This window comes from Phyllobates terribilis, unplaced genomic scaffold, assembly GCF_046119375.1.
Source record: "Phyllobates terribilis strain yellow unplaced genomic scaffold, ASM4611937v1 Scaffold_46__1_contigs__length_10046794, whole genome shotgun sequence".
In the NCBI taxonomy this organism is placed as follows: domain Eukaryota; kingdom Metazoa; phylum Chordata; class Amphibia; order Anura; family Dendrobatidae; genus Phyllobates; species Phyllobates terribilis.
This window is the reverse complement of record NW_027362806.1, coordinates 6005851-6027673: the sequence shown is the minus strand read 5'-3', so window position 1 is coordinate 6027673 and position 21823 is coordinate 6005851. Positions and strand designations below refer to the sequence as shown.

General features: G+C 42.4%; 2 protein-coding genes across 4 annotated transcripts in view; both read left to right on the top strand.

The window, feature by feature from the left end:
• LOC141191468 (uncharacterized) overlaps window positions 1-21823 on the top strand; it is a 618018-nt gene that overhangs the window by 360003 nt on the left and 236192 nt on the right. The window lies entirely within an intron of this gene.
• LOC141191465 (uncharacterized) overlaps window positions 1-21823 on the top strand; it is a 60377-nt gene that overhangs the window by 33657 nt on the left and 4897 nt on the right. For 2 of the 3 annotated variants that reach the window (XM_073661357.1, XM_073661358.1), the window contains exons 2-5: window positions 20958-21108; window positions 21238-21417; window positions 21500-21623; window positions 21707-21804. In XM_073661357.1, coding sequence (XP_073517458.1) covers window positions 20958-21108; window positions 21238-21417; window positions 21500-21623; window positions 21707-21804 — 553 coding nt within the window. Of the gene's footprint in view, window positions 1-20413; window positions 20615-20957; window positions 21109-21237; window positions 21418-21499; window positions 21624-21706; window positions 21805-21823 lie in introns of those variants that run through there. The other variant, XM_073661359.1, reaches the window with a different exon arrangement.

Below are 21823 nucleotides of genomic sequence, written 5' to 3'. Positions count from 1 at the left end.
AACAAATCCTAGTGGATTGTATAGACTGTTCACCACTGACAGAACCCCACGCTTAGTATATGTTTTTTCAGCACCACTAACCTGAAAGCTGAAGGAGTCCTTTAACAAGTTCTATCTCAAGTCCAGGCTTCTCTGTACTGGTGGATTATCAGATTCTAGATTCAAGTCTCTGAATTCTGCAGCATGATCATTAGGGTGAAAGGCCTTCATGACAACAGCACTATTGGAGGCAATTTTATGCAATCTTAAATGAGCTTTTGAAAGCATACCTTGTGTCCGTTTGAGCAGATCCATGGCTTCTTCTGCTGTGGGCAGGGATTTGAGACCACTGTCCACATAGAAATCCCTTTCAATGAACTGTGGGCCGCCTTCCCAAACTCTGATTCGCAATCTGAGGCAGTCCTACGTAGGCTGTATGTAGCAACTGCAGGAGAAGCACTGTTTCCCACCACGTGCATCTTCATATGGTTTTCAACCATTTGCTTGTCGGAGTCATTGTCTCAGTGCCATAGAAAATGGAGAAGATTTCCGTGATCTTGTCGCACGATGAAACATAGAAACATTTGTTCGATGTCAGCAGTAATGGCGACTGTCTCTTTTCTGAATCTCATGAGCACTCCCACCAGGTTATTTGTCAAGTTGGGGCCAGTGAGGAGAACATCGTTCAGAGATACACCATCATGTTTGGCACTTGAATCAAACACCACTCTGATTTGTTTAGGTTTTCTTGGATGATATACTCCAAAGGAAGGAAGATGCCAGCATTATTCATTGGCTTGCAAGAGTGCAGCTGGCTCTGCTTGATCATTGCAAAATATCTTGTCCATAAAGGCTACGAAATGGTCCTTCATTTGTTTCTCTATGTTCTCTGCAGTGGGATGAACCTGATAAGGCCTGTTCTCGGTTGTTAAGAAGCTTGGCCATTGTAACTTTGAAGGGTAAGGGAGCAACCCACCGGTCAGATTCGTTCTTGAAGAATCCACTGTCCATTATTTTAATAATTGTCTTCTATGGATACGGCGACCCTTTTGTCAACTTGTGTTGTGGGAAACACTGTTTTCCCTAAGTCATCACCATAGGGAGTAGGAATTATGTCAGGCTCTTTAATGAAGGTGGAGAACCTTTCTTTCACTTTGTAGTGATGAGAGCATGGTTTAAAGTGAGTTGTGCAACCATTTTGGAGTACATACGTTTTAAAGGAGTTGACTTCGGATGCCTTGTGACTCTTATCCAGACATACATTGCCGACGATTACCCAGTCTAGATCAAGTCTTTGGGCGTATGGAGCATCATCTGGGCCATTGCATTGTTGGCGCACCTTGTGGACCTTCGGAATGTCCCTCCCTTGTAGGATTAGAATATCAGCATTCATGTCCACAGGAGGAATTTCGTTAGGTGCCTCAAGTGGAGGTGATGAAGCGTGGCTTCCGGAGTGGGAATTTCTTCCCTTTTATCGGGTATCTGGTCACATTCAATTAAAGTTGGCAAGGGTATGTGCACGTTTCCCTTGATTGAAGAGATAATGTACCCAGAGGCACTCCTACCAGAAGTCTCAATATGACCAAACAAGTGTTGAGGGTGTATGGAACCAGGTGTCCCTTTATATTGAAGATCTCAAACAGTTTGGGCTTTGCTAGAGACCTGTTACTTTGCTCATCTATTATGGCATATATTTTGGAGACCTTGTCAGGTTGTCCTTCTGGATATAATTTTACCAGACATACTTTGGCACAGCATTTAGGACCAGTCCCTTCTCCACATACTGTACTTCAATACATGAGGAGGAAACAGCAGTTGCAGCTGGAACTTGTGGCTCTCCGCCATGCTTTTGAGCAGGGTTGGATGCTGCAGAAGGTTGAGAATTGTGTGCAGCTGGTGTGGGATGCATGGATGTAACGTGTTTGTCACTACTGCATTCAGTGCACTTAATGACGGCCTTACAGTGTTTAGCAAGGTAGTCTGAGGAGGTGCCACACTTATAACATATCCCAAGCTCCTTGAGAGTATCTCTGTGTTACTGCAAAGTCTTTGCCCTGAGTCCACTACATTCCTTAAGTGGGTGAGGTCGTTTGCGGATAGGGCACATACGGTTACTGTCCATAACTTTAGGAGCAACAGTATTTGTTTTAGTGAAGGAGGATGCTGTAAGTGGAACGTCAGTCTCTCACAAATACTGTGCCCCTTAACGCTCTACGTTTGGTGGTAATGCTATCTTACCTTGTCGATGAATCTGGTGGAGTAGGTTCAGTGAAGTTGAAGCTGGGATCATTCTTCTTCTGAGCTTGATCACTGACAAACCTGGAAAAATATGAAAAGGGAGGAAAAGACACATTATGTAGTCTTTTATACCGTAAGCCGTGGTCTGCCCATTTACCCTGCATGCTGTGTGGCAACTTTATCACTACTGGATTCACGCCATGAGCAGTATCAAGGTAACTCAGTCCTGAAAGACGTGGGTCTAATTTTGCCAATTCTATTTCCTTTAGCAGGTCACTCTCAGGTCTTGAAATTTTTGATTGTCCTTGTTAGTTATGTTTGGGAAAGTTTGCATTCTCTTAAATAAGGTTGACTCTATGGCTTCTGAGCTGCCGTAGGTTTGCTCCAGTCTCTCCCAAGCTGCAATAAGACCTGCATCTGAATAGTCCACATGAACTGCCCTTATTGTCTTGATACGCTCCATTGATTCAGGGCCTAACCAGTTAACAGCAAATCCAGTTGTTCCTTGCCGGTGAGGTTGAGGTCTTGCATTACTGCTTGAAAGGTCGATTTCCAGGCTCTATAATTTTCAGCACGATCATCAAACTTTGAGAGACTGATGTTTATTAACTCCCTGCGAATCATGTACCTGGCGAATTCAGACATGTCCGATCTCCCTGTCATAGTTGCAGGATTAACTTGTGGCATCCCTGGGGAATGTAAATTCTCTGGCTTATATGTCTGAGACGGATCAGGACGAAATGATGCGGCATGAGGGTTAAGTTGTGGTTTAGTCTCTATAGGGTCTGCTGGCTGCAGCCTAAATTGTAGTTTAGTGCTGCAACTTACCTTGTCGGCAGTATGTGGTAACATCTTTTGCGTTGCGGATGCATCGGTGTGGTAGATTGGAGGTGGCGCTGGTACAGATGGTAAATGCTTTAGCACATAGTCTGTACTGCGATCAGCTGGGTCCTCCATTTCTTCTGGAATAAAGCAGTCCGTATCAGCATCTTGACCTAGTGCTTGTTCAAAGACTTTCAGTTTAGCGAGGGCTGCTGCTTCTTCCCTTTCTGCTTGGAGTATTTTTAATTGGGTTTACATCTCAGATTCCTGCTTTTTTAATTGGGCTTCTACTTCAGCCTCCTTCCTAGCAAAGGAGCTTCTGACTCTAGCTTCCTCTGCAGGCTCACAGATTTCCAGTATCTTGTCAGACAATGTTGACTTCCTGGAGTGAGATGATCTGGAAGACCGAGATGTGATTTTGGTCGACGTTGTACAATGTGACTTAACCTCTTGGAGGTGTGCAATGCGGAGTTCTGCCTTATCCTGGCCATCTCGCACTAATGAAGTCTTTTCTTGGAGTAGTCTCCCTTTCAGCCAGCTCTGCTGGGGCATCTTCCATGTCACAGTTACTCAGGAATGTGATGTACTTTGCAGACAGTCTCTGGTAGCGATCATAGGCGGCAGATAAACTATTCAATTTGGCGGTTAAATCTGCTGTGTCATTATTAGTACATGGAAGAGCTTCTAAATAATGATCAGCTCTACCCCATACTGTGTTATCATGGAACTCATTCCTGGTTGTCTCCAGGTTCTCTCTGACCTTTTGTGTCAGTTTGGTTACACGTTTGGGTCGTACATCCTGCTCTGCAGTAAATGTGGACTCTGCTCCTGGATCATCTGTGATGTCAGGAACATGATGTGCTTCTCCCACAGAGGGATCCATGGTGCCTTTTGTGGACATGCTTTAGCTAAGATGGTGGATGGTCATAGACTTGCTAGCAGACAATGCACATGCACACAGACACTGTAGACTTAGGTCTCTCATTACTATTCTGCCACCGATGTACGTTGGTGAGATGTGTCTGAGGGATATGAACGTGGATCTCTGTATAAGCAATGGCAGATAGCGTTACTCACTAACCTGTGCTTCTATTTTTTATGAACTCCTTGTGTTAGTCCAGAAGGATGATGCAGTTATGAATTTCAACAGGTTTTATTCACAGTACCTTGATGAGGTGAGGCCAGGGAAGGTGAATGGATGAAGATGCAGTAGAAGTTAGAATTGATGTTAGAAGCGTCAGAGGTAATGAGAGAATCCTTTCTCCAGACCTGTAACATGTGTTGTCCAAGATGGCACTGAGATAAGAAGAAAGTGGAGGAAGGGAGATAGGAGGAATTGCAGACAGAAAGGTCTTATGGGTAAAATAGTGGTGATACATAAGCTACGTATTATAACAATGGCCAGTAGATGGCAGCAAAGTACAACAAATACAATATATTGTAAAACCATGTAACATTAGGAAAATGTTCCTGTAATGGCTGAAGTCTCTGCAAACAATTAGCTAACAGCACATGTATGATGCCCCCACACAGTGTAATGCCCCCATTATGCCCCTTATGCAGTATGTATGATGGCCCCACACAGTGTAATGCCCCCATTATGCCCCTTATGCAGGATGTATGATGCCCCCACACAGTGTAATACCCCCATTATGCCCCTTATGCAGGATGTATTATGGCCGCACACAGTGTAATGCCCCCATTATGCCCCTTATGCAGGATGTATGATGCCCCCACACAGTGTAATGCCCCCATTATGCCCCTTATGCAGGATGTATTATGGCCGCACACAGTGTAATACCCCCATTATGCCCCTTATGCAGGATGTATTATGGCCGCACACAGTGTAATACCCCCATTATGCCCCTTATGCAGTATGTATGATGGCCCCACACAGTGTAATGCTCCCATTATGCCCCTTATGCAGGATGTATGATGCCCCCACAGTGTAATGCCCCCATTATGCCCCTTATGCAGTATGTATGATGGCCCCACACAGTGTAATGCTCCCATTATGCCCCTTATGCAGTATGTATGATGGCCCCACACAGTGTAATGCCCCCATTATGCCCCTTATGCAGTATGTATGATGGCCCCACACAGTGTAATGCCCCCATTATGCCCCTTATGCAGTATGTATGATGGCCCCACACAGTGTAATGCCCCCATTATGCCCCTTATGCAGGATGTATGATGCCCCCACACAGTGTAATGCTCCCATTATGCCCCTTATGCAGTATGTATGATGGCCCCACACAGTGTAATGCTCCCATTATGCCCCTTATGCAGTATGTATGATGGCCCCACACAGTGTAATGCCCCCATTATGCCCCTTATGCAGTATCTATGATGCCCCCACACAGTGTAATACCCCCATTATGCCCCTTATGCAGTATGTATGATGCCCCCCACGCAGTGTAATGCCCCTTATGCAGGATGTGTAATGCCCCCATTATGCCCCTTATACAGTATGTATGATGCCCCCACACAGTGTAATGCCCCCATTATACCCCTTATGCAGGATGTATGATGCCCCCACACAGTGTAATGCTCCCATTATGCCCCTTATGCAGTATGTATGATGGCCCCACACAGTGTAATGCCCCCATTATACCCCTTATGCAGGATGTATGATGCCCCCCACACAGTGTAATGCTCCCATTATGCCCCTTATGCAGGATGTATGTTGCCCCCACACAGTGTAATGCCCCTTATGTAGTATCTATGATGCCCCCACACAGTGTAATACCCCCATTATGCCCCTTATGCAGTATGTATGATGCCCCCCACGCAGTGTAATGCCCCCATTATGCCCCTTATGCAGTATGTATGATGGCCCCACACAGTGTAATGCCCCCATTATGCCCCTTATGCAGGATGTATGATGCCCCCACACAGTGTAATGCCCCCATTATGCCCCTTATGCAGGATGTATGATGCCCCTACACAGTGTAATGCTCCCATTATGCCCCTTATGCAGAATGTATGATGCCCCTTATGCAGTATCTATGATGCCCCCACACAGTGTAATACCCCCATTATGCCCCTTATGCAGTATGTATGATTCCCCCACACAGTGTAATGCCCCCATTATGCCCCTTATACAGTATATATGATGCCCCCACACAGTGTAATGCCCCCATTATGCCCCTTATGCAGTATGTATGATGCCCCCCACACAGTGTAATGTCCCCATTATGCCCCTTATGCAGGATGTATGATGCCCCCACAGTGTAATGCCCACATTATGCCCCTTATGCAGTATGTATGATGCCCCACACAGTGTAATGCTCCCATTATGCCCCTTATGCAGTATGTATGATGCCCCCCACACAGTGTAATGCCCCCATTATGCCCCTTATGCAGTATGTATGATACCCCCCACACAGTGTAATGCCCCCATTATGCCCCTTATGCAGTATGTATGATACCCCCCACACAGTGTAATGCCCCCATTATGCCCCTTATGCAGTATGTATGATGCCCCCACACAGTGTAATGCCCCCATTATGCCCCTTATGCAGGATGTATGATGCCCCACACAGTGTAATGCCCCCATTATGCCCCTTATGCAGTATGTATGATGGCCCCACACAGTGTAATGCTCCCATTATGCCCCTTATGCAGTATGTATGATGCCCCCCACACAGTGTAATGCCCCCATTATGCCCCTTATGCAGTATGTATGATACCCCCCACACAGTGTAATGCCCCCATTATGCCCCTTATGCAGTATGTATGATGCCCCCCACACAGTGTAATGCCCCCATTATGCCCCTTATACAGTATGTATGATACCCCCCACACAGTGTAATGCCCCCATTATGCCCCTTATGCAGTATGTATGATGCCCCCCACACAGTGTAATGCCCCCATTATGCCCCTTATGCAGTATGTATGATACCCCCACACAGTGTAATGCCCCCATTATGCCCCTTATGCAGGATGTATGATGCCCCCACACAGTGTAATGCCCCCATTATGCCCCTTATGCAGTATGTATGATACCCCCCACGCAGTGTAATGCCCCTTATGCAGTATGTATGATGCCCCCACACAGTGTAATGCCCCCATTATGCCCCTTATGCAGGATGTATGATGCCCCCACACCGTGTAATGCCCCCATTATGCCCCTTATGCAGTATGTATGATACCCCCCACGCAGTGTAATGCCCCCATTATGCCCCTTATGCAGTATGTATGATGCCCCCACACAGTGTAATGCCCCCATTATGCCCCATATACAGTATGTATGATGCCCCCACACAGTGTAATGCCCCCATTATGCCCCTTATGCAGGATGTATGATACCCCCCACGCAGTGTAATGCCCCCATTATGCCCCTTATGCAGGATGTATGATGCCCCCACACAGTGTAATGCCCCCATTATGCCCCATATACAGTATGTATGATGCCCCCACACAGTGTAATGCCCCCATTATGCCCCTTATGCAGGATGTATGATGCCCCCACACAGTGTAATGCCCCCATTATGCCCCTTATGCAGGATGTATGATGCCCCCACACAGTGTAATGCCCCCATTATGCCCCTTATGCAGGATGTATGATGCCCCCACACAGTGTAATTCCCCCTTTATGCCCCTTATGCAGGATGTATGATGCCCCCCACACAGTGTAATGCCCCCATTATGCCCCTTATGCAGGATGTATGATGCCCCCATACAGTGTAATGCCCCCATTATGCCCCTTATGTAGTATGTATAATGCCCCCACACAGTGTAATTCCCCCATTATGCCCCTTATGCAGGATGTATGATGCCCCCATACAGTGTAATGCCCCCATTATGCCCCTTATGTAGTATGTATGATGCCCCCACACAGTGTAATGCCCCCATTATGCCCCTTATGCAGGATGTATGATGCCCCCATACAGTGTAATGCCCCCATTATGCCCCTTATGCAGGATGTATGATACCCCCACGCAGTGTAATGCCCCCATTATGCCCCTTATGCAGTATGTATGATGCCCCCCACACAGTGTAATGCCCCCATTATGCCCCTTATGCAGTATGTTTGATGCCCCCACACAGTGTAATGCCCCCATTATGCCCCTATAATCAGGTGACCAGATACAAAGCACAGACAAACACAAGGCCAATGTAACCAATATAATTATTTATGTCCCTGATATGGGGGAATTGTAATAACTATAGGAACAGTGAATAATGCAGAGCAGGGAAATTACAAGGTGAAATCTACAATATCAGATATACAATGAATTCTCCTGCTCACTCTATCTGTAATAGCCACCTCTAAACGTATGTTACTTTATCTACTGACAAGGGTGCTGGTCCCGACACATATAGGCCATTATGCTCTCCGGCGTGGAACACATAACTACCGGCATGAGCAGTCACGGGTACGAGTGGGGAGGCGGCAATCAGTTTACCTGTCGTTTCAGTGTAAAGCGCGTCACTTCAGGACATGCACACTAGGGGATGGACATTATTGGACCTCTAGCTCATGAGAAGTAGCGCAGTACATTATTGTAGACAGACTCGATTCTATATGTCCTATGACAATTCACCTATGGGAATGGGAATGGGTCTCCTAGTCTGGGGAGGGGTTTGGATGAAGTTGGATTTTTATACATGGACACCTGGCTATTAGGCACACTATGCTGAACATCCTGTATCATTATCCCTGTATCAAGCCTCCTGATGAAGTTGGTGGGGAAACTCGTTGAGGCGGATTATTGAAACATTCTGAGTACCATACCCTTTCCTTTATACAGTGGGGAAACTTAGTATTTGATACACTGATGATTTTGCATGCTTCCCCACCTACAAAGAATGGAGAGGTCTGTAATTTTTATCGTAGGTCACTTCACCTGTGAGAGACGGAATCTAAAAATGAAAAACAGAAAATCACATTGTATGATTTTTACATAATTAATTTGCATTTTATTGCATGAAATAAATATTTAATACAATAGAAAAACAGAACTTAATATTACCCCTTTAAGAATATATGTAGGTTGTTCAGTTTTTAATACATATATTTATTAAAGGTTTAAGATTTTACTTTAGAGGGCTTTTCCCACAGTACTGCCCCCTAAACACACAATATGGTATGTGACGACAGCATTTAATCTTAATTACCCAGACGTAAATTCAATAGGCCAGGAGACATAAGCTATTATCTTTATGTTGACTTTCAAATTGATGTTTTTTTTTTGGTCAAGAAGCATAGACTATTGTTTGTATGAGCCTGGATGTTGACACTTGAGGTGATATTTACTGCAACTTATTGTCTGCTATTCAAGACAATGACGCAGGGTCAGTGAACAATGAATGTTTGCTAAACATGTGGATTGACCATTGTGTGGGCCCTGTGACTTGTTGACCAGCAAAACAGAGAAGGGCGAACTATGCAGATTGATTAAATGCACAAACAATGAGAGTTAACCGCATCCTACCTCCCCCTAACCTGTGGATGATGACCCGAGTCACAGATGTAAGTATAAAATGGGATTTCTATCATTCTGCAAGAAGAATCAGAGACAACTACCAGAGCAACAGCTAGGACAATATGGCTCCATCAAGAGGGACACAGATTTGACTTTCTACAGGATGTTAGCTTAGGGGACCACGACCCCAGCTGGAAGAACACAGATATGCTACATTAAATATCACTGAACCCATGGATACGTTTGGGGAAGCAAGAATTGTGCCGCTCTGGTCACCTGATCCCCAGGGATATATTTGGGGAAACCAGGTTGGGACCCTCCTGTCAACTGTTCCTATGGAGATGTTTGGGGTAGCCAGGTTGGGACCCTCCGGTAACCTGGAACCCATGGATATGTTCGGAGAAGCTAGTTTGGGACCCTCCGGTCATCTGGTCACGTATCTCAATGGTCTGTCAGCTTCCTAAGCTTGAGGGGATTGTAGGGAGAGAAAATAGGAAGCGCAGGCTTCTAAGTGTAGTAGTTAGATTCCAAGGGTATATACTCAGTATAAATCCACTCACCTATTTGGTATCTTGAGGTAAAGCATGTAAATCCAATCAGTGGATCACTCCATTCCTCTTTCCATTCAGTTTGCTGCAGAAATCTGGGAGCTGATGAGAGCACTGGACAGAGCTTTCATAGGCAATACCACTTTGTAAATGTTTTTTCCCAGCAATATGCGCTCCTGAAGGATGATGATGGAACTTGATATTCGGATTCAAAGAATTTTTATTTCAAACTAAAATACAACCGGTTTCGACTTCTTTGAGTCTTCCTCAGGTATAACATCATGCATATAAACAGATCTATCTACACACTTTTTATAGCAGATATCCTTGCTTGTCATTTTGGGTGGAGACTGAAAGATCTGTTTTTCAGACACACCCAGATACTCAGATATGCAGGATTTTGCACTCTGAGGAATCTAACAAAACCCATATACTAAATGACTTTCATACAGTTTAAAAAAAAAAAAAAAAAATTTTACACACAAATTTTTTTTTTTTTTTTTTTATTTTATTTTATTTTTTTTTTCTCCTTTCCTTCCTTCCTTCACACAGAAAGTATTTTCTTTTCTAAAAACACTATAAATATAATTATAATTTTACTATATATAAAATGTCTTCTAAAATGTTATTGAACATACTAAAAGTTTGATTTCATACAGAAATGTAAAATCCTGCAAAAATGTACATTATGACAAAATTTAAAACCTTTTCTTTCTTCATATTAAAACCATTATCAAATACAATTTAGTAGAAAAAAAAAATATATATATATATATATATACACATACACATATATATATATATACATACATACACACATATACACATACATGCACACATGCATACATACACACGAAAAAATATATATATATATGCATGCACATGCATACCTGTCGACATTTGCATGTCAAATACCCTCTATAATATCATTTAATCCATCTGGGTATAATGTACCCAGACGGAAGATCCAATATGATTCTTTCCGGTTTAAATTTTGTACCCTATTAGTACAATTCTCAGGTATTTGCTCCAACGGGGTCACGGAAATATTAAATATTTTATTATGCTTCAAACATAAGTGCCGAGATAAGCTCTGTTTTAAAAACCCATTTTTGGTATTGTGCCTGTGGCCATTCATACGGGATCGGAGGGACTGGATGGTCCGACCCACGTATTGCAGGCCACAGGTACAGGTAATGACATATATTACAAAATCACTATCACATGTTAATTTTTGTGTGATTGCTATAGTTTCACCCGTACTGTACGATGTAATGTACTGAGTCATATGATTGATGATTTTGCAGGTACAACATTTTCGGGAGCCACATCGATGGACCCCCGATTTGAAAGCATCCGTTTTATTTGTCCTAGTTTTTTCTTTTTTCTTAATACATTCCTGTTCCCCATCTTTGGTCATTCTGAGATTACTAGGGGCAATTATACCCTTCACTGTTTGGCCCCTACGAAAGGTAATATTGGATCTATCTGGTAGAAGTTTTTTCAAAAATGTATCCTTTTTCAACAAGTACCAGTATTTATTTAAAATGTTTCTTATCTCCGTATTACTACGATTGAAAGCGGTAATAAAGTTATACTGCCACCCATCTTTTTTTCTTTCCTTATTCTTATTAATTATCTGCTTGGGCTTTTCTCCTCCTTCCTTCGTTATCCCCTCCTCCACATCCTTATTTTTGTTATTCTCTCTAGATAAACACTCCTGCTGAGTTCTTGCTAGATTAGTTCTGTATGCTGCCATAATTAATCGTTTTGGATATTTCTTATCTGTAAACCTATTGATCAGAATTTTTGATTGTTCCACATAATCTTCCTTATTTGTATTATTTCTCCTAATTCGACGAAATTGGCTATAAGGAATGTTTTGCTTCCATTTTTGATGGTGTGCGCTCCGAAAATCAAGGAAGCCATTAGTATCAGTTTTCTTAAAGTACGTTTTAGTGCTGATTTTTTTATTTTTATGGGATATTTCTAAATCGAGGAAATTTATTTTTTCTTTATTGACCTGTGCAGAAAACGTGATCCCCCAGTCATTCCTATTTAATGTCGTGATGAATTCTCGAGCTTCAACCTCAGTACCTTTCCAAAAAATGATTAGATCGTCAATATAGCGACGATAATATAATATGTTGTTACAGTGGGGGTGCTGACACAAGGGCGATGAGGACTCGAAGCATCCCATGAAAAGATTTGCGAAACTTGGGGCTACCCGAGTCCCCATCGCTGTGCCAAGCCGCTGTATATACAATTGCCCCTGGAAAGTGAAAAGGTTATGTTCCAATATAAATTTTAGACCCATTATTAAAAATCGTCTCTGATTTTCTGGCATATCTACTATCCCATTCAAGGAGATAGGAGACTCCAGTCAATTAATAAAAGAATGTGAACATTTTGCATGGGAAGAAGATTACATGTTCATAACCTTAGACGTACATGCTCTCTGCTCCAATATTGAACACATATTGGGAATCAATTCAGTTTCACATTATTTGAATGGGATAGTAGATATGCCAGAAAATCAGAGACGATTTTTAATAATGGGTCTAAAATTTATATTGGAACATAACCTTTTCACTTTCCAGGGGCAATTGTATATACAGCGGCTTGGCACAGCGATGGGGACTCGGGTAGCCCCAAGTTTCGCAAATCTTTTCATGGGATGCTTCGAGTCCTCATCGCCCTTGTATCAGCACCCCCACTGTAACAACATATTATATTATCGTCGCTATATTGACGATCTAATCATTTTTTGGAAAGGTACTGAGGTTGAAGCTCGAGAATTCATCACGACATTAAATAGGAATGACTGGGGGATCACGTTTTCTGCACAGGTCAATAAAGAAAAAATAAATTTCCTCGATTTAGAAATATCCCATAAAAATAAAAAAATCAGCACTAAAACGTACTTTAAGAAAACTGATACTAATGGCTTCCTTGATTTTCGGAGCGCACACCATCAAAAATGGAAGCAAAACATTCCTTATAGCCAATTTCGTCGAATTAGGAGAAATAATACAAATAAGGAAGATTATGTGGAACAATCAAAAATTCTGATCAATAGGTTTACAGATAAGAAATATCCAAAACGATTAATTATGGCAGCATACAGAACTAATCTAGCAAGAACTCAGCAGGAGTGCTTATCTAGAGAGAATAACAAAAATAAGGATGTGGAGGAGGGGATAACGAAGGAAGGAGGAGAAAAGCCCAAGCAGATAATTAATAAGAATAAGGAAAGAAAAAAAGATGGGTGGCAGTATAACTTTATTACCGCTTTCAATCGTAGTAATACGGAGATAAGAAACATTTTAAATAAATACTGGTACTTGTTGAAAAAGGATACATTTTTGAAAAAACTTCTACCAGATAGACCCAATATTACCTTTCGTAGGGGCCAAACAGTGAAGGGTATAATTGCCCCTAGTAATCTCAGAATGACCAAAGATGGGGAACAGGAATGTATTAAGAAAAAAGAAAAAACTAGGACAAATAAAACGGATGCTTTCAAATCGGGGGTCCATCGATGTGGCTCCCGAAAATGTTGTACCTGCAAAATCATCAATCATATGACTCAGTACATTACATCGTACAGTACGGGTGAAACTATAGCAATCACACAAAAATTAACATGTGATAGTGATTTTGTAATATATGTCATTACCTGTACCTGTGGCCTGCAATACGTGGGTCGGACCATCCAGTCCCTCCGATCCCGTATGAATGGCCACAGGCACAATACCAAAAATGGGTTTTTAAAACAGAGCTTATCTCGGCACTTATGTTTGAAGCATAATAAAATATTTAATATTTCCGTGACCCCGTTGGAGCAAATACCTGAGAATTGTACTAATAGGGTACAAAATTTAAACCGGAAAGAATCATATTGGATCTTCCGTCTGGGTACATTATACCCAGATGGATTAAATGATATTATAGAGGGTATTTGACATGCAAATGTCGACAGGTATGCATGTGCATGCATATATATATTTTTTTTTTCGTGTGTATGTATGCATGTGTGCATGTATGTGTATATGTGTGTATGTATGTATATATATATATGTGTATGTGTATATATATATATATATATATATATATTTTTTTTTTTTCTACTAAATTGTATTTGATAATGGTTTTAATATGAAGAAAGAAAAGGTTTTAAATTTTGTCATAATGTACATTTTTGCAGGATTTTACATTTCTGTATGAAATCAAACTTTTAGTATGTTCCATAACATTTTAGAAGACATTTTATATATAGTAAAATTATAATTATATTTATAGTGTTTTTAGAAAAGAAAATACTTTCTGTGTGAAGGAAGGAAGGAAAGGAGAAAAAAAAAAAAAAAAAAAAAAAAATTTGTGTGTAAAAATTTTTTTTTTTTTTTTTTAAACTGTATGAAAGTCATTTAGTATATGGGTTTTGTTAGATTCCTCAGAGTGCAAAATCCTGCATATCTGAGTATCTGGGTGTGTCTGAAAAACAGATCTTTCAGTCTCCACCCAAAATGACAAGCAAGGATATCTGCTATAAAAAGTGTGTAGATAGATCTGTTTATATGCATGATGTTATACCTGAGGAAGACTCAAAGAAGTCGAAACCGGTTGTATTTTAGTTTGAAATAAAAATTCTTTGAATCCGAATATCAAGTTCCATCATCATCCTTCAGGAGCGCATATTGCTGGGAAAAAACATTTACAAAGCTTCCTAAGCTTGTCATTACCTCCTCTCTGTGGGTGCCTGCCAAGAGCGGGATGCCACTGGTGGGGGTATTTGGCCCTGTAAGCCCAAAAGTCGCAGCAGCTTTGGAAAACCATAGAGAGATGTGTTTCCGCATAGACACAGTTTAATACGTGGGCCAGATGACTGAATGAGGATGTGTATTGCTTATAGATTAAGAGTATTGATTGAATAGATAGGAAATGGCTTGTTAAAGATCAAAGGGAATATCTTGCACTCTTTAGAAATAGCATTGTCCTTCACAGTTTCACATTCCTTTCATCCACACATAATTGCTGGACACTAAGGCACCAAAAGAAAATATAGAATATGGGAATTTCTATAAATTTGATTGTGATAGACATATTTTAGCAGCAGGGCTAATTGGGAAACAATATGCATATTTTTTCATATCTGACACCTGCCGATGAGCCGTTAATCAACAGTGAAAAGATAACTGACAACAGCTATGCTATGCTTGGTCTCTAAGTAAAAAATCCTGATTAAAAAATATGGCGTTAATCTCCAACTTCTAAGACACTGGAGAGGATTTATCTCATAGGTTGGATATTTCATAAAATCATGAAGGGCTGAGACCAGCCCACAACACGGCCCATGTGAGGTCATGACGGGGGAGTGTGTGGGTGGGACTCAGGGGTTGATAAAAGATCAAGCCGAATTCTGATCTGTGTTCGTGCAGAGAGATACATATCGTGTATGCAGGGACCCAGTTCACTGAAACGGCCAATTGAAGTGCTCTCCTTCGGCTAAACTGAATCGTCTCTGCGATCAGTATAATAAGTTCTTGTATCCCTTTTATTTTCTGTAACTGTATATGCTGTATTGTTTTGTCCCCTTTGTAAAATACTTTGTATATTTTTCATAAACACTGCCTCCCTTTTGAATTAAATATAAAATTTAATAGTTCTGTTCCTTTTGTTCTGTAAATTGCGGCCCCGAAGCCATACGCTACCTGAAACGGCGTCCAGTCAGCCGGAAAATGATTGGTGGTGGCAGCTAGTAACCCTGCCTCTTTGTTGGGTTATCGTGCAGTTAGTTGTGATCGTGCGCTGGTATATACAAATATTCCATGGGTTGGAATCCGGAGGTGTACATACCATATGCTCACTGTTAGTTTCCCGATAAGTGGCCTGTTAGTGCGAACAACCTGCGGCCTTCTCCTTTGATCTTCAGCCAATTGTGTAATTGACCGGACGATAGGGGGCAGCTGAGAGCTGTTCGCGCCTAAGATCACAGCAGGTGGTTTTTGTGACCTTCCCAGCCTGTGAATTTGTGATATTGGTGGATCTAATCCCTGACAGATAGGCAGAGGCATATCATCCATTGTCACTATGGTGCCTGTGAATTGAAAGGGCTCATGTGGCTCAGCACCAGGACCCTTTCCTTCCCCATCATCACAATTTCAGCAATATCCACCTTTCCATGATGACAATACCATTGAATAGACTAGCAAATCAGGGAGTTGATAGGTCCCTGACCCACCATTCAGCCTTCTCCTGTGAGTCTGAGACTCCATGCACTGCTGGCACAATGATGTCACAACATCACACCTGTAGTATGGAGCCTCAGTACTCAAACTGCACAGACCAGAGCAGAGGACCTCGGGAACAGGGTTGGTTGAGTAGTGTGTGTGTTATTTTTTTAAATATCAGGAATTGTGGGGGCATCATAATAAAGCCCACCTGTCAGGTGGGTGACATTACACTGATTAAAATGATGCCTAGGTTGATTAAATCCGTGCTATGGTTCTTGTGTAATCTTTACTTTCAGTTTGGAGATAATGATATGCTCGTGCTTTGGGGCAGCTTGTGGGGTGGGCTTTATCTGGTGCTCTGCTTAGCTATTCATCTGTATGCTCTTATGACAGGTCACTTATCGTTCACTGATGTACCTACTATTTTGCCTAGCCCTTTATTACTAGATGTATTATGTAAAATAGGAGTCTGGTCAGTGAAGGCACAGTTAGCTGTCATAAGAGCATACAGATGAATAAGTAATCAGAGCACCAGATAGAGCCACCACCCCCCCTTCCAGGAGCACAAGCATATCATTATCTCCAAACTGAAAGTAAGGATTACACAAGAACCACAGGACAGATTTCATCAACCAAGGTATCATTTTAATCAGTGTAATGTCACCAACCTGACAGTGTGTGTAGATTACTGAGCACAATCCTGCTCACAGGTGCACTTTTAATTGAAGGACTGTGAGGGAATCATATTAAGTGAAGGGCTGTGGGGGCTCTCATACTGAGTGGATGGTTGGTGGGGGGCCAGTATACTGAGTACTAAGTGGGGAACTGTGGTGGACTGTAAGAGCCTCCATACTGAGTGGGGGTCTTCATTTTGTGTAGGCTGTGGGGGCCATCATACTGTGTGGTGTCTAGGGGGGCATCATATGGGATCCCTTATTCAATGCTACAGGGGCACAGTAAGCAAGCGAGAAATACAGACCTTTGGTATATCTGATTACAGACTTGAATTGATATGGTGTTGTGTGCCAATGGGGAGAAATCAGTCCATTCTGAATGAAAGCAAAGATATAATGGCAATGAGAATGCGGATTCTAGGCAGGGAGCATAGCGGAGATAAAGAGCAGGGTGAGGTCCTTAGCTCAGCTGGTAGGCCTACTTAGCCGGTACAAATCTTTGCCCAAAGGCAGCAGAAGGTCTGGAGATTTAATTACAGGGATAAAACTTTGCTAAGGTGAGCAGCATGATGAGGCACTTGACTCTGGCCAGGAGACCAACTTAAAAAGTACAGAACTTTGCCCTTGGGGTCAGAAGGTCTAATTAAAGGGGATTACGTTAAGGCTGTGTGCCCACGATGCGTTTTCTAAGCATTTCCGCAGCGGCAAAAACGCTGCAGAAATGCTTAAAAAACGCATGGTAGAAGGCCTGCCATGTTCCCCAATGATAATCTGCATGTGCTGTGCCCACGATGCAGAAATGCTTCGGATTTTTTCCTGAGCGTTTCTGCTTCTCTCTGGCAGAACATGCGTTTTTCCTGCCAGGGACATGCGGATGTGAAGCGTTCTTCACATGCATTTCCGCATGCGGGTTGTCAAGCGCTTTCCAAGCGATTTTTAGCATCACTTGGAAATTGCTTGTCTACTTGGTCACGCTATATAAATCCATGCAAACGGCATGGATTTATATACTGTGACCTTAAAGAATGTTAAAAAAAAATAAATCTATACTTAACTTCTGATGGCCCCCGGAGTCTTGCTTCGATCCGTCCTGGCTTGCCGGCAGCTCGCGGTACACTACACTGAAGGACCTGCCGTCACATGACTATGACGTCAGAGCTGGTCCTTCAGTCCACCGCGAGCTGCCGGCAAGTGAAGACAAGGAGACCGGGGGCCATCAGAAGGTAAATATAATATTTATTTTTTATTTTATTCTTTTTTTTATAGGTTCTGTGGTACTTGGGTCCAGAGGAGAGTCTCCTGTCCTCCACATCCGGGTACCATTCGCACATTGAAACGCTTCTATTCCGCATGTACAGTTGCAGTGATGCGTAATCCATGCGTTCCAATGAAAGTCAATGGCAGCGAAAACGCAGCGCTTCCGCAAAATAATTGGTAGTGCTGCGTTTTTTTCCGCTATGATAATCCGCAGCAGAAATTTCCGCAGCATGTGCACAGCACATGTGGATTATCATTGGGGAACATGGCAGGCCTTCTACCATGCGTTTTTTAATCATTTCTGCAGTGTTTTTGCCGCTGCGGAAACGCTTAAAAAACGCAACGTGGGCACACAGCCGAAGGAAGGATTCCTTATCTTAGACAAACAGGATTTAAACAAACAATTGTCTATACTAGAGAGAAAGCTACAGTGTCTCCAAACGGGGACAGGAGTTCTCCTACGGAGAGCTGAAGAGACAGTGCCATAGAAAGGAGTGTGTGGCCCTCATCGAATGGACTTTGAGAGCACTAGTGAGGAGTTGTACCGAAGAACCTCAGCCAGTAAGGTCCTCCCAAATCAACTGGGAGCTGAAAGTAGGTCTAGGGGCCGTAGCAACACATCTCGCCCCCTACTGGTCTCCATAGGGGATGATGCTCGTTCCCATAATGGTTTTCTGGATTTTGTAGCTTGTAACAAAAGTTATGTACTGCCACATGTATCCGTAAAATTCTGCATAATGCAGAAGAAGCATTTATAAAGTGTTGTGCCTACTATCTGATGTATATACTTCTCATCAAGTTCTTGTTAAGTAAAGAAAAGTTTATTTTTGGAATTTGGTCTCCCTCATTCATCTCCATGCCATCTGGTCCGAGCCAGCGGAGTACAATGGTAGCATGCGATCTGCAGAGTCGGGAGATATGACTCTCATTATATATATCTATATCTATATCACTCAATACTTGGTCGGGGCTCCTTTTGTATCAATGTGGCGTGGCATGGAGGGGATCAGCTTGTGGCAATACTGAGGTGTTTTGGAAGCCCAGGTTGCTTTGATAGCCGCCTTCAGCTCGTCTGCATTGTTGGGTCTGGGGTCTCATCTTCCGCTTGACAATACCCCATAGATTCTCTATAATAGATTCTCTATGGGGTTAAGGTCAGGTGAGTTTGCTGGTCAATCAAGCACAGTGATACTGTTGTTTTTAAACCAGGTATTGGCACTTTTGGCAGTGTGAACAGGTGCCAAGTCCTGCTGGAGAATGACATTTCCATCTCCAAAAAGCTTGTTGGCAGAGGGAAGCATGAAGTGCTCTAAAATGTCCTGGTAGACGGCTGCGCTGACTTTGGTCTTGATAAAATACAGTGGACCTACACCAGCAGATGACCTGGCTGCCCAAACCATCACTGATTGTGGAAACTTCACACTAGACCTCAAGCAGCTTGGATTGTGGCCTCTCCACTCTTCCTCCAGACTCTGGGACCTTGATTTCCAAATGAAATGCAGAATTTACTTTCATCTGAAAACAACACCTTGGACCACTGAGTAACAGTCCAGGTCTTTTTCTCCTTGGCCCAGGTAAGACGCTTCTGGCATTCTCTATTGGTCATGAGTGGCTTGACACAAGGAATGCGACACTTGTAGCCCATGTCCTGGATACGTCTGTGTGTGGTGGCTCTTGAAGCAATGACTCCAGCAGCAGTCCACTCCTTGTGAATCTCCCCCAAATTTTTGAATGGCCTTTTCTTAACAATCCTTTGAAGGCTTCGGTTATCCTGGTTGCTTGTGCACCTTTTTCTACGACACTTTTTCCTTCCACTCAACCTTCCATTAATATGCTTGGATACAACACTCTGTGAACAGCCAGCTTCTTCAGCAATGACCTTTTATGGCTTACTCTCCTTGTGGAGTGTGTCAATGACTGCCTTCTGAACATCTGTCAAGTCAGCAGTCTTCCCCATGATTGTAGAGTCTACTGAAACTGACTAAGGGACCTTTTTAAATGCTTAGGAAGCCTTTGCAGGTGTTTTTGTTAATTATTCTAATTTACTGAGATAATGAATTTTGTGTTCTCATTGGCTGTAAGCCATAATCATCAACATTAACAGAAATAAACACTTGAAATAGATCACTCTGTTTGTAATGACTCAATATAATATATGAGTTTCACTTTTTGTATTGAAGAACTGAAATAAATTGACTTTTTGATGATATTCTAATTTTGTGAGAAGCACCTGAATATATGAGACCGTGCCAATATTGTCTGTGAAGCGCTGTGGAATTAATGGCGCTATATAAGTGAGTAAAATAAATAAATTATTTTCTTTTTTCCTTTTCAGCTGTTGCTGAGGAACCTGTGATTTCTATTTATCCCACTGTGTATGGGATAATAGAGTATAAAAGTTGTTATGGACATGATTTACCTAACATTCTGCTGTGAGTCTGCTTTCCCTATAGTGACGAATATTTCTCATGTCACGTGTAATGAATATCTCCTGCAGTATTGCTAATGCCGACCCCAGTGTCGGTAAATGAGATGAGACTTAGCGTTATAGAAGATGAGTCTATGAGAAATGTATTTAGCTACAGACTCCGAGGAAGAAACTGCTTGTTGTCTGTGGCCTAAAATATGTAGGTTTTATTACCAGATGTAATGAAGAAAGATAAATACTGTAAAATAATTTAATCTTCTCATATGTTTCCCCTTATTATCTGCAGTAATAGTATTATTACACAGAATTTTTATGATGTTACATCGGCTCATCTTCTTCTCATTCAGGTCTCTACAATATCAGATCCTCTCAGTGAAGATCTTCTATATTAAGAGAATTTTTCTGATTTACCCATCAAAGATGGAAATGGACAGAGACAAGATGGCGGAGCGGATATTACACCTCACCCTAGAGATCCTCTTCCGGCTTACTGGAGAGGTGAGAGATTCTGATGACGTCACATTACATCATTCTTATCTATGGGAATAACAGATGGACAGAACTGGAGAGGTGAGGACTCTGGAAATGTCTGGAGTGAGATTTATTAATGTGTCTCTCCATAACCAGGATTACACAGTAGTGAAGAAGACCTCTAGGGAGTGCTGTCAGGACCCTGTGTCTGAGGGATGGGGAAGACCCCTGAGCCCAATCACAGGGCCTCCACCTCACCATCTGATACATGAGGACATTAATGACCAGAAGATCATAGAACTCACCTTCAAGATGATTGAGCTGCTGACTGGAGAGGTGACACTGCTGGGAATGCTGGGACATTATACAGTAACGCTATGGAGGGATCGGGGGATGACGGTATCATTGTATGTGTCAGGTTCCTATAAGGTGTCAGGACGTCACCATCTATTTCTCCATGGAGGAGTGGGAGTATTTACAAGGACCCAAAGATCTGTACAAGGACGTCATGATGGAGGTTCCCCAGCCCCTCACATCACCAGGTAATAGACAGGACTAAACACACATGGGCTATAATTATCTGTATATAAACAATGAATTCATTCCCTGTATGTGTTTCCTCCAGATCTATCCAGTAAGGGGACAACACCAGAGAGATGTCCCCATCCTCTTCTTCCACAGGACTGTAAACAAGAAGATCCCAATGTTCCTCAGGATCATCAGGTAGATGGAGAGAAGGTGT